The following is a 17,455-nucleotide window of genomic DNA, read 5'->3' as shown; positions in this document are numbered from 1 at the left end:
AATTAACTCTGAAGTGTAAATTAAAGTGCTATTTAAACCCATGAATAACCCACAGGGCGTTAGCCCTAATAAAGGGAAACAGGGAACCACATGGGTTTAAATAGCACTTTAATTTACACTTCAGAGTTAATTCTCTGTTTCACCATTTGTGTTCCCAGTGCTACGCGGCACAACATTCATATGTACCCTTACTTTCTCTTCGCCGCGATTCACCATCCTAAATCGTCCCCGACTTTCTCTGTGCGACCTCGTAGCTCAGTCGGCAGAGTAACGGTAGATCAAATCCGGAGGTCGTGGGTTCGATTCCCACCGAGGTCAAAAGATTTTTTCTTTGCCTCGTGTGGTTCCCTGTTTCCCTTTATTAGGGCTAACGCCCTGTGGGTTATTCATGGGTTTAAATAGCACTTTAATTTACACTTCAGAGTTAATTCTCTGTTTCACCATTTGTGTTCCCAGTGCTACGCGGCACAACATTCATATGATATGTAAAGAAGGCTTGGTCACCCTTGAGTTCGTCAACAAAAAGAATTTCACGAAACTGCAAAATAATTTTTTAGGGAAAATGTTCCATGTGCTTTCTTAATAAATTGTAAAATGACATGCAATTCATGCTGGGAAACCCGATGATAGATAAGTGAACTTGGAATTAAGTTTCATGAGTTATTTGAGGGTCAACAGTCTTGTTAATAATGTAGCATGCCCAACTTAACATTAAATGTAAGCAGTAAACGTAAGCTAACAAAAGAAAATATTTTATGGTACATTTTATTGGGTACACAACCATAATCCTCTCCGGATGATGAATAATAACCGGTGATCGGGCCCTTATTGTTCGAAGAATAAAATTTATGTCAATCAGTTTAGGCTAATTCAAGATATTAGGTTTGAGTTTTTCTTTCATTTTTTTATTGACGACTAACTTTATCAAAGATTTTATCTCACCTGAATATGATTACAGTTAGTTCTGTAGCCATTTGTTCCATATAGCCGACGTTCGTTGTATGTCACTTCCTTTTTAGGATTAACGCTATTATTGGTTGAGTAACACATCGTCCATCCGCCCCCCAAATGACGTCATATCACAATAGACCCATATAGAGCTGTGCCCGCCATCAGGATATATGCGGTACATACCATTTGGAGCGTGCGGTGATGCAGTTTTAATATCCCGGCAACTCTTTCCTAAAGACATAGTATTAAAGTAAGCAGCGATATTAATATAATCTCTTTTCATTTTTATTCCCAAGACGCCCTTAACTACACCCAGGCCTACTTACCCGTTCCGCAGTTTAACCCGGTAAATCCCTCGCTACATTCGCACTGGAAAGTTGTTGGTGTCAACGAAAGGCAGGTGGCGTTGTTTAGACATGGACTGGACGAGCAACCATTCTGTAAAGAATATCATATTTTTTATATGTAACATATTCATTTAAACTACGCACAAGCCATTTTAATAACTTGGGCGGGTAACAAAGCCTTGATGGGCGCCTCTTCGCCTCGATGCGCTGCTCTGCCACACACAATCTCTGGAGAAGTGCTTGTAGGTCCTCAAAGCGTATTAAGAGTTTACAGAACAACCTGGTTTTAAAACTCAATATATGTTGGATCATGAATGGAAGAAGTTCCTTTTCATGTGAACACAAATATTTTCCACTTTTTTAAGACAGTGAGCGATTCTTCTATTTCTTGGCACGTAAGGTTTGGCAGCGAAGTACAAAACAGCAATTTTTCAAACGATCTTCATAATGCAAGCCATTTTCATATTATTCTACCTTTGGAGGTTCCCTTTTAGTATGGCTTCCCCGTTTTTTCCAAGCCAAACGGTTATTTGGGACAGCTAATACTGTACCAACTCTCGTGGTTATTAAGTAAACAAAAAATGTATATAGAGGGTGCAATCATTGAGAGTTGTTCATGTGGCTGGATAGAGTTTCACCCAATGACAATAGTTTTATTCTGTGCCATCTCTCTCCTTCTCTCTCTCCCTCTCTCTCGCGCCAAATATCCCAAGGTGATCGAATCTGACAGTTTTATGATTCTAGCGTAAAATTTTACAGATCATAGAGCTGTGATTAAAATCGATACGATTTCAAAGCAGAGTAGAAAGTAGTAAGTTTAGTTGGTAGTAAGCTTATACCCTATTCACACCAGCAAAACATGTTTGGTTAAACTGATTTTTTATTGAATGAAAATCATAAAGAGAGAACTGGAAAAACTTATTTTTCTATAGGATTCAAGTACTTGCTAACTTGCATTTCCAATGTGCCATATTTTAAGTAGAAAAAGATTAGGTTAAGTTGTTTCCGCTAGGAAAAAAAATTAAAGCGTGTTTAACAAAACAACTTTAAAACATGTTCAAGCTTTGGTGTTAATAGGGTATTAGTCTCTAACTAATGATGAGAAGTGGAAGAGACGCCCTAAATTGATAATGGTTCTCTCCCAGCCACAGAGGATGGGTCAGCGAAAAGGCGAAACACCTGGTGACGTGACAGATATCTAAGACGTTAAAAATAGAGAGTCTACAGCGACTACTCTGTACCATAGTCCCTATGTACGTGTAACTTGGCATGAGGACCAAATCCTGAGGGTGTTGCACGTGATCTGAATCACTGAGCTCACATTCGTGTCCATAAACTATGTGAGGTCCCACATTATAAGAGAGGCACTTAGGTTCTATGAAACATCGAAGCTGGCACTCGTCATTGTCGTTTACAAGCACGCTGATGATCACGTGACCAATAAGGGATTTATTGATGAGGGGAAGTTGGTACCGAGCTTGTCTGCAGACATCTGCAAATGAGTAGGAAAGACACCGTTGCGTCACGAGTAGAATGGCGATGTAAGAAGAAGGGCCAGCGACGATCGAGGACTATCCACATGATACATACACATACAAAAAAATTAAATCTGAGAAATTTCATGCTCAACAGTGTAGGAAGCATACTTTGTATAGTGACAATTTAATTGGCTATTCGTCGACAGATCTGAAATTACAATTTACCCTCTTTCTCTGTTTGTTTGAGCGCAAGCCTCTTTCAACATCGCTGAACGTAGTAAAGTGAGCACAGTACTTGACAAACGTGAGCCTGAAAGGGCTAACTCGCCAACAAGTTTAAAACATGGACTCTAAAGCGAAATCTGGACAGGTACGACCGAGTTCGGATCCTTATGGAATTTGGTAGCTTTCCCCTTTTCTCTTTTTTTACACACTCAAGCAAATGACACCTTTCTATATTTCCATGGTCTTGCCTCTGCTTCCGGGCTGCGGTTTAGGGTCGGAAGCTTTTTAGTAAACACTGAAGAATATCTCCATTGTTTTTTCTAATTTGAACTAAAATATTTCTCCTTGAGCTACATATATAGTTACTTTTCCCATTTCTATAGAACTGGCGACATCATTTCATAAATAATTAATTGAAAAAAAGCAATTAAACGGAGAAATTCACATTAGTCAGAAACTGTATTCACTTGTCTCACTGTGAGCCTTTCAAACTTCAATATCATAATTACATTGTTGTTTTTTTTAAGGTTTTCTTTAATTAAACAGTTTTAAATGAAGTTCAGCTAGGGACATTTTATAACTCTCACAAATCAAAGAAAAAAGCAAACCAAAATGAGATTTCATGGCAAAAGTAAAAATGAAAGTTAATCAAAACTGAACGAAACAAATTATCGCAATAATTTTATGTAAATTTATTTTCCAACGAAGAAAAAAAAATTGCTAAAGAAGAAACATCTGTACAAGACGAAATCCTCGAGGGTAAAGCGCAGAGACTAGCACACTCTAACTTTTAATTCGACCAGAAGACAGAGCACAGTTTGCTTTTACTAAGTCAAATTCTCCCTTTATATGAAGAATGATGCTTATGGATAAATAAAAAAGGCCTTACTTCGTGTAGTTAGGAAAACCTTAAAGCTTTTTAGGTATCAACAATGGAATTCTTTAACTTACCGATTCCTTGAACTGTGTGAAGATATAATGTGAGCGAGATCTTTAGGATAAGAAGAAAAACGAAGAGGTCGAACATCATGATTATCAAGGTAGGAAGCTGAAGCGCTATGTGGGCCAAGAAATCTGACTTGAGCGCTGACAGGTGTATTTTGAGATATCATGACTAAATTCTGGCTTATTTACGCCAGTAAGTCACGCCAGGCGGGCCGTTTCTCTAAAGTCCCGTTAACTTTCGCGCGCGCAGTAATATTTTTAATATTTTAAAATTCATGTTTATTATTCTAATGTTTTCGATATCTTTTAATCCTAAAGAAATATGGTGCAAGATGAAGCTCAGAAACCAGCTCATTTTAGTTCGTATGCTGATATTTTATTGACTTTTACCATGGTAAGTGGTACTTAGAATTCGCGCGGCCAAGCGAGGACTACGCAAAACCACCATTCTAGAGCCTCGTGCAAACATCACAAACAAATGTTCGCTGCAAATGTCACGACAATACAAAAGGATCGTGATAATTGCATAAGGACATAAATATTCAATATTTAATGTGGTGGGTGATATTAGGAGAAAGCCCTTTTAAATCAAATCAAAATAAATATTATTTGGTTAAGTTTAGATATGAGTCACGTTTGCAGACAGCCTTTTTCGAAGATTTCTGGCAAAGCTGGTTAAGACTTTCGTAGAACCTCTTTAGCGTTTTTTGAGTTAAATTATTTGTCTAAAAAAAAAAGCGTTGGCGATGATTTCCATAGTAACGACATAACAAGACACAAGGCTGCCTCACTTTGGAGTTTTAAGCTGGCCTGTCATTGGATCGTTTGGCTGTCAGGCTTCCTCAACTCTTCCTTAAATCTAATTTAGAAACTTGACAGCAAAGTATCATCTCTAAAACATGTTTCTCGCCATAGCTTCATCACATTACCTTATGTTCGCAGTTCATTTCGTGGTTGTCGGAGGTAGCGGTAAGTCTCTAAAATTAATTAAAGTTAGAGAGCATAATACGAAAAAGGAAAAAAGGAAACGTTCATACTTTACCTTGTCTCCAAGGTTGAAACCTAAGAAAGTTCTTTCCACTCAAAGCATCATTTTCTCGTTCACAGTTCTGCTTACGGTTTAGTTATCCATCTCGAGGGTAGCGATAAGCAGTCTTGGGTGATGGTAGAGAGACGGAAAGTTGTTCTCACGATGAGAGTTTAGTCAAACACACCAGGTGTTTCAGATCTCCTACTTACGAAAATTTGCGCGAAAATTCAAGCACTAAAAATTCAACAAGCGTAAAAATATTTCGGAAGACTATCGACAACATTTTATCACTTGTAAATACTTCAGCTGATAGGAAGGATTTTCTGCTGTTTTACTCCACTAATATCGCAACACTAAGAAGGGACTTGGTACAATGTTTGAAGATAACGATACTTTACATATCGAGGACTGATACATAACTAATCATTACTAATTCATGGTAATATAAAATGTTGTTGAATTCTTAGTTGTGTTTACGACTAAGAGACCGAAATAGTTGTACAGCTCGAATTATTTTTGACAAAGGCAAACCGAAAGAAAATCCAATTAAGTTGAGTTTGAAAAACAAATGTTTGCGTGAAATACATATATCGGCAAAAGTGATTTATGATTCATGCTAATTAGGGGTCTCTCGAAGCATCTCTTGGTCAGGTGTAGGATGAAGTATGATCATTTGCTGTCAAAAACACACAAACTCAAATGTTTCCTTTGATGTGCGGTAAGGATATTCAACTCAAAATGAGAAATTATTTCGGATCGTTACAACACGATAGGAAGAAAGTGAATGGTGGTTTTTGAATGTTGCTGCCGGCACTCATCACAAGGAAGCGTTGTAAATGAAAAAGTAATTAAAAGATTAATTTGTTGCGTTATGGTAGAAAAGTTGCAAGGAAAGCGTAAATATGTCTCTTTAAGACCTGAGAGTTCCCCTAAAGTTGCTGTTTTTGAAGAAATGTGCTTGCATCTTCCCACTTTTTATGCATTTGACTTTTTAAGTAATTCATCCTCATAAAGTGTTGTTCGGCTTTAAACAAATGATTTTGAAAAGTTTTCGCAAAGATTGTGGGGAAGCCTGCAAGCAGGCATCAGTTGTTGATTTTCGTCTTACGGCCCCTCTCCGGGCACTGCATCCTATTACACCATTGGCAGACGCCCATGGAAATTTTATTGAAAACCCCTGCAAACCATATTTGAAAAAAATCTCATGATACTTCTTGTTTTATTTACAGATGTCTGCAGACAAGTACATTTCTTACAAGGCATTGCTGATAAAGCCCTTATTGGTCACATTATCAAAACGATACCAGTGGAGACAGATGACCATTGTGAGATTGCTTGTTACCGCGACCTCATGTGTCTCTCCTACAACATAGGACCCAAACAGGCTCATGGACATCAATGTGAACTCAGCAAATCGGATCACATCCAAGACCCTGCTGATTTAGTTCCTATGGCAGGGTACATATACAGACCAACTGAGGTACATAATGTAATGGGCCATTCCTGAGTTTCAAAAAGGCCTCTCCCTCAGAATGAGGCCAAATTGGCAAAGCTTTTGTCGTAAGAATGGAGGTTATTTACATTAGGAGAGAATATGATTTCCGCCCAAAGATGTCGCACGATAATAGCCTCGTTTCAAAGCAATGTTGGAGAGAGGGAGAATGGAGACTAATGTTCACTGAACATCTAACTTTAATTTATTTAAAATAATTATGCCGTGTAGCTGACTTAAAAAAAGAAATTGTGTAGGGTTTCACCAAATTCAGGGAACAAATTTATCCTCTTTGGCAAGATTTTAGTTAGCAGCTGTCATTGATAAGTTTTCAAAATCTTTGCTGATGTATTTAAAGAAATGTTTCTTTTCGCCTTTTGGGATTAAGTGCGACATACTGTAATTCTTTGTATCAGGCACACTCAGTTAACTCTTTTGCCCGAAATTACGCCGTTATTTGAATCTCCAAAGTTTTTCCCACTTCATTTTCAAGTTTTGGCGACTGTTCGTGATTTCTCTGCCAGAATAACGTGACAGATAATTTATTTATTTCTTGGTTAGAGTCGTTGTTCGTCAAGTCCTTGCCCTGATAACGCCACATGTCTTTCTCTCACGGAGACAACTTTCCAGTGTTTGTGTCAACCAGGATTTAGTGGTAACAGCTGTGAAACGGGTATGTTAAGCAACCAAGCAATGTGGTGTCACCTCATAAATTAAGACGCGATTGTTTTTAGTTTTGTATCTGATAGCGTGAATTGATTTAGAGGATAGAGCGAGTATTCTTAACCAATCACAGAGCGAGGTAAAGCAAATTCAAAGCAGTTTAGGATCACTTTCGATGCTTGACCTAACTGACCTCCCTGAGCTGATTTTCCCTGTCAATCATTTGAAAGTCACTTTTTGCTACAGACATAGACGAGTGTGAAGTCAACCAGTTCAACTGCCCGGTGAACGAGGAGTGCGTTAACACCGCAGGCTCATATGTATGCAATTGTGTCAGCGGTGTGTTCGATGGCGTAGGAGTCTGCCAACTTATGACAGGTAAGCTAATGAGAAACGTCCGCGAGAAAGTATGATACCTTAAGCAACGCGAGCCAGCGGGAGGTCTGTACGGGATTTCAATACAAGCTACAACTTGAGTAACTCCGAGAACAAACTTAATGTTTGAATACCACCAACAAACTCATTAAAAAATAGTTTTAGTTGTAGTGGCGCCATATTGTGGAATAGCCTCCCTTGCGAGGCTGGTTGCGCGGAACCCCTCGGGTCGTTCCAACGAGAAATCAACAAAGTTCACTAAGGCACAATATTTATGGAAAGCAGTAATATAAAGTAAGTAATATAATTAGTAGTCAATATTTTTTAATCCTTTGTCAATAGCTGGTGAACTGCTCGTGATTACACAAATTTTAAGGACAATAATAACACTGATAATATCAGACCTCCGGCTAAACTCATTCCGACTCGTTTCAAATCTTCCCACGGGCGGAAAAAAGCGTGCCCTATATCGCTAATAACGAGGCCTGGTATCTAACTTCTTTTTTTTTCTCTCTCTCTTTGAAAGGAACTGATTGCAAGGAGATCAAGACCACAGTCCCGAGTGCTCCAGATGGGATGTACGAAATACAACCGAACATCGGGAACAGCAAATTCTGGGCGTATTGTGATATGACGTCATTTGGAGGAGGATGGACGATGTGTTACTCTACTGACAATCTTGCTGACCCTAAATCAGAAGTGAGCTATGACGAGAATTATCCCTATGGTGCAGATGGTTACCGAACTGACTGCAATAATGTTCAGGTGATTAAGAGGGGTTGAGGTGCAAGAGTTTAATTTTGAGGATTAACGATGTTTGGCAAATCCTGGCATATGTGTTTGTCATATTTCAGGCGCCATAATGAGTAATCAGCCTGATAAATAGCTTATAAACACTCTCTTGCCCTGATTTTACTTTATTCTGATGTTATAATTTTCTGGAAATATTTTATATTTTCACTGGGTGTTTTATCGTTTTTATTCTATATTTAGGTTTTAACCCACTCTGTATCCTACTATAGATGAGGACTGTCAGTGATCCCCGCTGGAATGCCAAATTTACTACAAGAATTTCAGTACCCTCTGTACTGTGCTTCATTTGGTCTGGCGCTCATAATTTGAACATGGGTCACTGTTTCTTAAATTTGATGACTACATTTTCAAAATTAGAGACTGTTTTTTTTTTGGAATGCTAAACTATTTCTTATCACCAGAATAGTGCTTTTTCATCAAGTTTCAGTCCGAAGATTCCTAATCTATTTGTTCTTGCTCTCTTAACCTAGTCATCTTATTCGACACGACAGTCTTTTCCTGTCTTTTTTTTCTTTTTTTTTGCTTGCAGTTTCAGGAAATTCTCTTTGTGGATGAGACCACGAATGAAAAGGCTTTCTTTACCTATAAACTTAATTCCAGTCTCGTCGCAGAGGGAATTTACCAGACACAAATCTCCGGCCTGTGGCTAGGTGGAGGTGTAGCTACCACAAGTCAAGAATACCAGCTTCTTATCTGTGACCACAGCTTCTACTCTGGCTTTTTCATATCCGGTTATACAAACTGTTATAAGAGGTGCAATAGTTGGTGTGGTGATACACACACCCCTTACTTCCGATCAGCGTCCACTCATTCAGGTTATGCTGGAGTCGCCTTTAACGTCAATGGACATCGGCCGCGAAGCAGCAGACTGATTAGTGTCGGACTGAGATAAATTATGGCTTAAAGAGTTTTTGTGGCGTACAATATGGTGTTATACCTTCAGTAAGTCAGTCAGTCAGTTGATCGTTGGTCAGTCAGTCAGTCAGTCAGTCGGTCTGTCGGTCAGTTGACCGATTATAGCCGAATGTTGTTATCTGCTACTTTCAAAATATTCATTCGTGGCAGCTTTCAAACGCAAAATGATGATGATTTAAACGTATCAGTGTTAAAAACTCTCAAACCACATGTCTTTTGGCCATCTATAGCCGTCTTCTGATGGTCAATCTAAAAAAGGACGGATATCATAATACGTGCATGTTTACGTCAAGTTTTGTTCCTTGGCCTCCAAGCCTCGCTTTCAGTTTGTAGACTGTTGAGTTTGAATTGAAAAATATTCCCGTAAGTCTGAAATCAAAGAATAAACTTATAAAAACAGCAAGAAAGTGATAAAGACTTGTGTACATTTTTGTGCAAGCGATGTTTAGGGTAAATATTTCGGTAAATGATTTCTATTTGTATACGAGCGATTGATGATGATGATAAAGAGGTACCCATCGTGCTTTGTGCTCCCCAACTTCTTCATGGCGAGCGTCACTCAAGATGGCTGGGAATGGGCCAGGTGCACTCTTAAATAGAGAAAAAGACCCAAGTAATAATAAGGAAAAAAATGAAAGCAAAAATGAAAACTTAATGTGAAAAGCACTGTTTGCGGTTGTGCAAATAAAGCTTCCTTTTAAGTCATAAAAATAGGTTAGTTCAGTTGACAGGCGGACAAAATAAAAAATTAAAGAAGTAAAGAAATGACTCCCCGTAGGCGAACTGCTATGAGTGAAATTGATTGAAGTGATTTCGACGGGAATTCGCACTAGTGCCTTTCAGATGTTAGTAATACCAATTCATCTGTATAGCTTCGTGTTGGGAGCGTAAATTTCTTTAAGCTTCTTTAACGTTTTTTTCTTTTAATGAAGCTCGCCTCTGTATATTATTTCTTTTCTTGTGTATCATTCGAAGATCAAAGTATTATTGGCGACATCAGTGCATGGCAAATTGTAATTACTTCTAGAATCATTCTGGTTCATGTAAATCACTGTGGTTGTGGTTCCCCCGGTCAACCGTCAAACGATCCGTGAAACAGCTCTTTGTTTACCTATCATCATATTTGTCCAGTGGAGACAACATGGTTACCTTTTTTTCTTTCAATAATGTTCGTAAGCTTTTTGTAACGTTGGTAGCCTGTATAAGCGTTGTTTTTGCTAAATTTTTCATTCGCTAGTTGACCTCAACTAGGGCGGTCGTTCCGTTGGTTTTTGCTAGCGCCGTGGTACTTTTTTCGGAGAGTTTTTCCTATCGGACTTGGTTATGCCACAAATTCTAAGTTCATTTATTTTTCATGTAGCTTTGTTTTTACTCTTGTCGTTATTCTTGACGTTATCATATTTGTACTTTGATATTTGTATTAATTATTAATTTTCAGTCGAATCACGTTTACACGTTTATACATTTGCACATCTTCCATCTTTACATTTGTCTATCTGGGAGTTATTAAACGCGCATTCAGGTTTGGCGTAAACCTGTAGTATTTAGCAGTAGCGACGGTTTCCATAGTAACGTCTTAACAAGACATATGGTTGCCTCGCTTTGGAGTATTAAGCTGGCCTCGCATTGGATCGTTAAGCTATGGGGTTTTCCCAACTCTTCTTTAAATCTAAACTGGAAACTTGACAGCAAAGTACCATCTCAACAACATGTCTCTCGCCTTCGCTTTATTACATCACATTATTTTCGCAGTTCATTTCGTGGTTGTCGGAGGTGTCGGTAAGTCTCTCAAATTAATCAATTAAAGTTAGAGAGCATAATATGAAAAGGAAAAAAAAACATTCATACTTTACCTTGTCTCCAAGGTTGAAACCTAAGAAAGTTCTTTTCCCTCAAAGTATCATTTTCTCGTTCGCAGTTCTGCTTACGTTTTAGTTATCCATCTCGAGGGTAGCGATAAGCAGTCTTGAGTGATGGTAGAGACGGAAAGTTTTTCTCTCGATGAGCGTTTAGTCAGACACATCAGGTGTTTCAGATCGATCTCCTGCTAACTATAATTTGCACGAAGATTTAAGCGCTGAAAATAAAGCATGCGTAAAAGTATTTCGGAAGACTATCGACAACATTTTATCACTTGTAAGTACTTCAGCTGATAGAGGGATTTTCCGTTGTTTTATTCCACTAATCTTGCAACATTTAGCAGGGACTTGGAAACATGTTTGAAGATAAAGATACTTTATATATCGAGGACTGATAATTTACTTTTCATTACTAATTCATGGTAAATGCTGTCGAATTATTAGTTGTGTTTACGACCAAGACACCGGAATAGGTACAGCTTGTATTATGAGCCTGAGCTATTAATTTTCTCGTAATTACTTTCCATGTTAAAATGTTATTGCTAACACTTAGTACTAACAATAATAAACGAAATCTATACTCGCTGTGTTTGCTTCCTAATACAATAATGCATAATAAAAGCCAATGGCAATTTGCAACTTTTTCGATTCCTAACTACACTCAGATCTCGCAAGACTTCGGAGGGGTAAGTGGTAAATTGAAGGTGGAAATAGTTATAGAATGAACACTTTTAATTTCGAGATCTGAAACGGATATAGATATCATGATTGTCAAAACTTGTACAACTTTAGCAGCAACTGAGACAATTAATTTCCATCGGAAATATTCGACAAACTTTACCATTACCCCTTACCGCTTGGTTCTGCTGCTAAAAGTGATTTCATGCAAATAAGGTGTCTCTCGAAACACCTCTTGGTCGCAGGTTATGGAATTAAATATGATACTTTGCGGTTAAAAACATGCATATGTAGATGTTTCCTCGATGTACAGTGAGGATATTTAACTCAAAATGAGGAATTGTTTCGGATCGATACAACACGGAAGGAAGGAAATGGACGGTGGTTTTTGAATGTTGCAGATGACACTCATCAAAAGGGAACGCTGTGAATGGAAAAAAATGTATTTCAAAGATGACTTTGTTGCATTATGGTGGAAAAGATAAGCGCTAACGTAAATGTGTTTCGTTCAGTCCTGAGAGTTCCCCCAAAGTTATTGTTTTTAGAAAAACGCGCTTGCATCTTCTCCCTTTCATGCATTTGATTTTATAAGTAATCCATTCTTGATAAAGAGTTGTTCAACTTTGAACAAATGATTTTGAAATGTTGTCCCACTAGATGGTGGGAAAAATTAAGCTTAGCTCAGTGACTTGAGTTTAATATACGGTGGTAGACGACAACGTTTCCTCGCTCATATTGATATAACCATTTACTCTTACCTGATAAACTAATAATTTCAGACGCAATGGTTTATAAAAAGCCGCCACCGATGTTCTACTGCCGCCATTACGAACCCTTACCGCAGTCTGTTTAACCTACAACCAGGCATTCATGTTTGAGTTTCGCCTTACGGCCCTCTCCGGGCATACCATCGGCAGGAGCCTGTGTGAAATATTATTGAAAACCCCCACAAATCATATCTGAAAAAAAATCTCACGTTACTTCTTGTTTTATTTCAAGATGTCTGCCGACAAGTGCATTTCTTACAAGGCATTGCTGGTAAAGCCCTTATTGGTCACGTGATCAAAACGATACCAGTGGAGACAAATGACCAATGTGAGATTGCTTGTTACCGCGACTTCATGTGTCTCTCCTATAACATAGGACCCAAACAGGCTGGTAGACATCAATGTGAGCTCAGCAAATCCGATCACATCCGAGACCCTGCTGATTTAGTTCCTATAGCAGGGTACATATACAGACCAACTGAGGTATACAATGTAATGGGCCATTTCTGAGTTCCAAAACACCTTACACTCAGAATGAGGCTAAATTAGCAAAGCTTTTGTCGTGCGAATGAAGGTTATTTACATTAGGATATAATATGATTTCCGCTTAATGGTTTCAAAAGATAATGGCCTCGTTTCAAAACAATGTCGGAGAGGGGGAGAATGGAGACTAATGTTGATTGAAAATCTAACTTTACAAGTTTAATTGTGAAAATGAAGCCTCATCGATTTTAATTTATCTAAAATAAATATGTCGTATAGCTGACTTAAAAAAAGAAATTGCATAAGGTTTTACTAAATTAAGGGAACAAATTTATTCCCTTTGGCAAGATTCTAGTCAGTTAGCAGGTGTCATCGACAGGTTTTCGAAATCTTTTCTGATGTATTTAACAAACAATGCATCTTTTGGTCTTTTGCCACTAAATGCGACATACTGTAATTCCTTTGTATCAGGCACACTCAGTGAACTCTAATTTTTTCCAGGAATTACGCCGTTGTTTGAATCTCCAAAGTTTTGCCCACTTCATTTTCAAGTTCTGGCGACTGATCATGATTTCTCTGCCAGAATAACGTGACCAATATTTACTTTATTTCTTGGTTAGAGTCGTTGTTCGTCAAGTCCTTGCCCTGATAACGCCACATGTGTTTCCCTCATGGAGACAACTTTCCAGTGCCTGTGTCCACCAGGATTTACCGGGAACAGCTGTGAAACGGGTATGTTAAGCAAACCAAGCAATTTAGTGTCACCTCATGAATTAACCCTTTATCTCCTAGAAGTGATTAACATGAAACTTCCCTATAATAACCATACGTTATTCAGCAAACAGGTAATGAGAATATTCGAACTTATCAGATAGAAGCTGCTATTTTGATCTAGCACCAAGCTCAAGTAACTAATTTACAAGGAAATGTGTAGCAGCTGGAGGGGAGAATTAACAATCGGATCTTGGGAGTTAAAGGATTAAGACGCGATTGTTTTTAGTTTTGCATCTGATTGCATGAATATATTGAGAGCATAGAGCCAGTATTAATGACCAATCACAGAACGGGGTGAAGCAAATATAAAGCAACTCAGGATCACTTTCGATGCTTGACCTAACTGACCTCCCTGAGCTGATTTTCCCCGTCACTCATTTGAAAGTCGCTCTTTGCTGCAGACATAGACGAGTGTGAAACCAACCAGTTCAACTACCCGGTGAACGAGGACTGCGTTAACACCACGGGCTCATATGTATGCAATTGTGTCAGCGGTGTGTTTGATGGCGTAGGAGTCTGCCAGCTTATGACAGGTAAGCTAATGGGAAACGTCGGCGAGAGAGTATGATGCCCTAAGCAACGCGAGCCGGCGGGAGGTGTGTACGCGACTTCATTTTTAACGCAGTACAAGCTACAACCTGAGGGACTTCGAGAACAAACTTAATGTTCGAATACCACCAACAAATTCATTTTAAAATATTTTTAGTTATAGTGGCCCCACGTTGTGGAATAGCCTTCCCGGCGAGGCTTGGTGCGCGGAATCCCTCGGGTCGTTCAAACAAGAAATCAATAAAGCTCTCTGAGGCTCAGTGATATAGCGTAATTAATATAATTAATAGTTAAAAGTCTTTAATCCTTTGTAAATAGCTCGTGAATTTCCCGTGATTATATAAATTTCAATGAAAATAATAACACTGATAATTAGACCTCCGGCAAACCTCTTACCGATTCGTTTCAAATCTTCCTACGGGCGGAAGAGGCGTGTCCTATATCGCTAACAAAGAGGCCTGGTATCTAACCTTTTTTTTTGTCTCTTTGAAAGGAATTAATTGCAAAGAGATCAAGACAACATTCCCGAGTGCTCCAGATGGGATGTACGAAATACAACCGAACATCGGGCACAACAAATTCTGGGCGTATTGTGATATGACATCATTTGGAGGAGGATGGACGATGTGTTACTCTACTGACGATCTTGCTGACCCTAAAACAGAAGTGACCTATGACGAGAATTATCCTTATGGTACAAATGGTTACCGAACTAACTGCAATAATGTTCAGGTGATTGAAAGAGGTTAAGGTGCAAGAGTTTAATTTTGAGGATTAAAAATGTTTGGCAAATTCTGGCATATGTGTTTGTCATATTTCAAGCGCTATAATGAGTAATCAGCCTGATAAATAGCTTATAAACACTCTCTTGCCCTCATGTTATTCCTAGGAGGTTCTTTATCGTTTTTTTAATTCCGGAAATATTTTATATTTTCACTGGGAGTTTTATTTTTTTATTGTATATTTAGGTTTTTAACCAACTCTGTACCATAATGTAGATGAGGACTGACAGTGATTCCCGCTGGAATGCTAAATTTACTACAAGAATTTCAGTACCTTCTGTACTGTGCTTCATTTGGTCTAGCACTCGTAATTTGAACATGAGTCACTGTATTTGATGACCACATTTTCAAAATAAGAACCTGTTCTTTTCTGGAAGGCTAAACTATTTCTTTTCCCCAGAATGGTGCTTTTTTCATCAAGTTTTAGTCTGAAGACTCTTAACCAACTTGTTCTTGATCTCTTAACCTGATCATCTTATTCAACACGACAGTCTATTTTTTAATTTTTTTTTTTTTTTTTTTTTTTTTGCAGTTTCGGGAAATTCTCTTTGTGGATGAGACCACGAATGAAAAGGCTTTCTTTACCTATAAACTTAATTCCAGTCTCGTCGCAGAGGGAAATTACCAGACACAAATCTCCGGCTTGTGGCTAGGTAGAGGTGTAGCTGCCACAAATCATGAATACCAGCTTCTTATCTGTGACCACAGCTTCTACTCTGGCTTTTTCATATCCGGTTATACAAACTGTTATAAGAGGTGCAATAGTTGGTGTGAGGATTGGCTCACCCCTTACTTCCGGTCAGCGTCAACTGATTCAAGTTATGCCGGAGTCGCCTTTAACGTCAATGGACATCGGACGCGAAGCAGCAGACTGATGAGTGTTGGACTGAGATAAATGATGGCTGAAAGAGTTTTTGTGGCACGCAATATAGTGTTGTACCTTCAGTAAGTCAGTCAATCAGAGAGACAGTCAACCATTCACTCAGTCAAAAGGTCAGTCAGTTGATCGTTGGCGAGTCAGTCAGTCAGTCGGTCAGTTGACCGATGATAGCCGAATTTTTTTATCTGCTACTTTCGAAATATTCGTTTGTGGCAGCTTTCAAACGTAAAATGATGATAAGATTTAGAAAGTATCAGTGTTAAAATATACATTTTCTGGCCATTTATAGCCATCTTCTCATGATCTCTCTAAAAAAAAAGGATATCATAATACGTGCAGGTTTTCGTCGGATTTCGCCCCCAGGCATCCAAGCCTTGCTTTCAGAGTGTGGACTGTTGAGTTTTAATCGAAAAATTTTCCCATAATACTGAAATCAAAGAATATCCCCAGGAAAACAACAAGAAAGTGATAAAGATCTTTGTACATGTTCGTTCAAACGATGCTCTGGATAAATTTCTTTGGTAAATGACTTCCATTTATATACGAGCTATTGATGATGATGATGATGACGATGGAAAGGTACCCATCGTGCTTTGTGCTCCTCCGCTTCTTCATGGTAAGCGTCACTCAAGATGGCTGGGAACTGACCAGGTACGCTCTTGAATAGAGAAAAATATAATAATAATAATAATAATAATAATAAGGAAAAAAATGAAGACTCTGGGTGAAAAGCAGTTTCTACTGTTGTGTAAATGAAGCTGCTTTTATAGTCAGAAAAACAGCTTAGTTGATCATGAGTTGACCGGCTAACAAAATAAAATATTGAAGAAGTAAAGAAATGATCCACGTAAGCGAGCTGCTATAAACGAAAAAATCAATTAAAAGATTACTTGAAAAAATTGGGTTTCGACAGGATTCGCACCGCACCCGTGCCTTTTAGATGTTAGTAATACCAATTTACCTGTATAGCTTCATTTTGGGAGCGTAAAGTTTTTCATGCCTCTTTTGTGGTTTGTTCTTTTAATGAAGCTCGCCTCTATATATTTTTTCGTTTCTTGTGTATCATTCGAAGATCAACGTGTTATTGGCGACCAAATTCATTAGCGACATCTGTGCATGGCCAATTAATTTGTAATTACTTCTATAATTATTTTTGTTAATGTAAATCATTGTTGTTGTGGTTCCCCCGGCTATTCAGGGTCAACCGTTTAACGATCAATGATACAGTTTGTTGTTAAACTATCATTATATTTGTCCAGTGAAGACAACATGGTTGATTTGTTTGTTTCAATAGTAATAGTAAGCTTCTCGTTTACGCTATATATATTAAGTGTTCACAGAGGTGATAAGTTTCTGAAAATTTTGAAGCTTAAAAAGTGATTGCTGGTGTCGTTAAGTAATTTTTGAGCTTGCCGAAGGAGTTTCAAAGAGTTTTTTTTCTTAACTATT

The 17,455-nt window shown here is 38.3% G+C and overlaps 3 protein-coding genes across 3 annotated transcripts; 2 read left to right on the top strand and 1 right to left on the bottom strand.

The window, feature by feature from the left end:
• Nucleotides 1-472: 472 nt before the first annotated feature.
• LOC113682580 (uncharacterized) lies at nucleotides 473-3,376 on the bottom strand. The gene is made up of 5 exons (XM_027199745.2): nucleotides 3,368-3,376; nucleotides 2,540-2,869; nucleotides 1,278-1,389; nucleotides 943-1,182; nucleotides 473-538 (listed from the first exon to the last, which is right to left on the bottom strand). Exons 1-4 carry the CDS (start codon nucleotides 3,374-3,376, stop codon nucleotides 1,031-1,033), a joined length of 603 nt encoding a protein of 200 aa, XP_027055546.2. The 3' UTR covers nucleotides 473-538; nucleotides 943-1,030.
• Nucleotides 3,377-4,802: 1,426 nt separating this feature from the next.
• LOC149035051 (uncharacterized) lies at nucleotides 4,803-9,641 on the top strand. The gene is made up of 6 exons (XM_089191233.1): nucleotides 4,803-4,915; nucleotides 6,206-6,456; nucleotides 7,030-7,141; nucleotides 7,378-7,509; nucleotides 8,033-8,271; nucleotides 8,849-9,641. Exons 1-6 carry the CDS (start codon nucleotides 4,846-4,848, stop codon nucleotides 9,209-9,211), a joined length of 1,167 nt encoding a protein of 388 aa, XP_089047359.1. The 5' UTR covers nucleotides 4,803-4,845; the 3' UTR covers nucleotides 9,212-9,641.
• Nucleotides 9,642-10,943: 1,302 nt separating this feature from the next.
• On the top strand, nucleotides 10,944-16,464 carry LOC149035050 (uncharacterized). The gene is made up of 6 exons (XM_089192462.1): nucleotides 10,944-11,013; nucleotides 12,771-13,030; nucleotides 13,642-13,753; nucleotides 14,197-14,328; nucleotides 14,838-15,076; nucleotides 15,659-16,464. The coding sequence occupies exons 1-6, from the start codon at nucleotides 10,944-10,946 to the stop codon at nucleotides 16,019-16,021; spliced, it is 1,176 nt and encodes a 391-aa protein (XP_089048588.1). The 3' UTR covers nucleotides 16,022-16,464.
• Nucleotides 16,465-17,455: the final 991 nt, after the last annotated feature.

This window comes from Pocillopora damicornis, chromosome 13 (genome assembly GCF_964200805.1).
Source record: "Pocillopora damicornis chromosome 13, jaPocDami1.2, whole genome shotgun sequence".
Classification (NCBI taxonomy): domain Eukaryota; kingdom Metazoa; phylum Cnidaria; class Anthozoa; order Scleractinia; family Pocilloporidae; genus Pocillopora; species Pocillopora damicornis.
The sequence above is the reverse complement of the archived record's forward strand: the minus strand, read 5'-3'. Positions and strand labels throughout refer to the sequence as shown.

Bases quoted from the DNA above. Each gene is read 5' to 3' on its own strand.
- LOC113682580 (XM_027199745.2), bottom strand. The intron at 1,390-2,539 runs GTACAGAGTAGT...TATTCTTTACAG, and splicing joins ACACGTACATAGGGACTATG to AATGGTTGCTCGTCCAGTCC. The intron at 1,183-1,277 runs GTAAGTAGGCCT...CTATGTCTTTAG, and splicing joins CGGGTTAAACTGCGGAACGG to GAAAGAGTTGCCGGGATATT.
- LOC149035051 (XM_089191233.1), top strand. From the start codon at position 4,846: ATGTTTCTCGCCATAGCTTCATCACATTACCTTATGTTCGCAGTTCAT. The intron at 4,916-6,205 runs GTAAGTCTCTAA...TTTTATTTACAG, and splicing joins CGTGGTTGTCGGAGGTAGCG to ATGTCTGCAGACAAGTACAT. The intron at 7,142-7,377 runs GTATGTTAAGCA...TTTTTGCTACAG, and splicing joins TGGTAACAGCTGTGAAACGG to ACATAGACGAGTGTGAAGTC.
- LOC149035050 (XM_089192462.1), top strand. From the start codon at position 10,944: ATGTCTCTCGCCTTCGCTTTATTACATCACATTATTTTCGCAGTTCAT. The intron at 11,014-12,770 runs GTAAGTCTCTCA...TTTTATTTCAAG, and splicing joins CGTGGTTGTCGGAGGTGTCG to ATGTCTGCCGACAAGTGCAT. The intron at 13,754-14,196 runs GTATGTTAAGCA...TCTTTGCTGCAG, and splicing joins CGGGAACAGCTGTGAAACGG to ACATAGACGAGTGTGAAACC.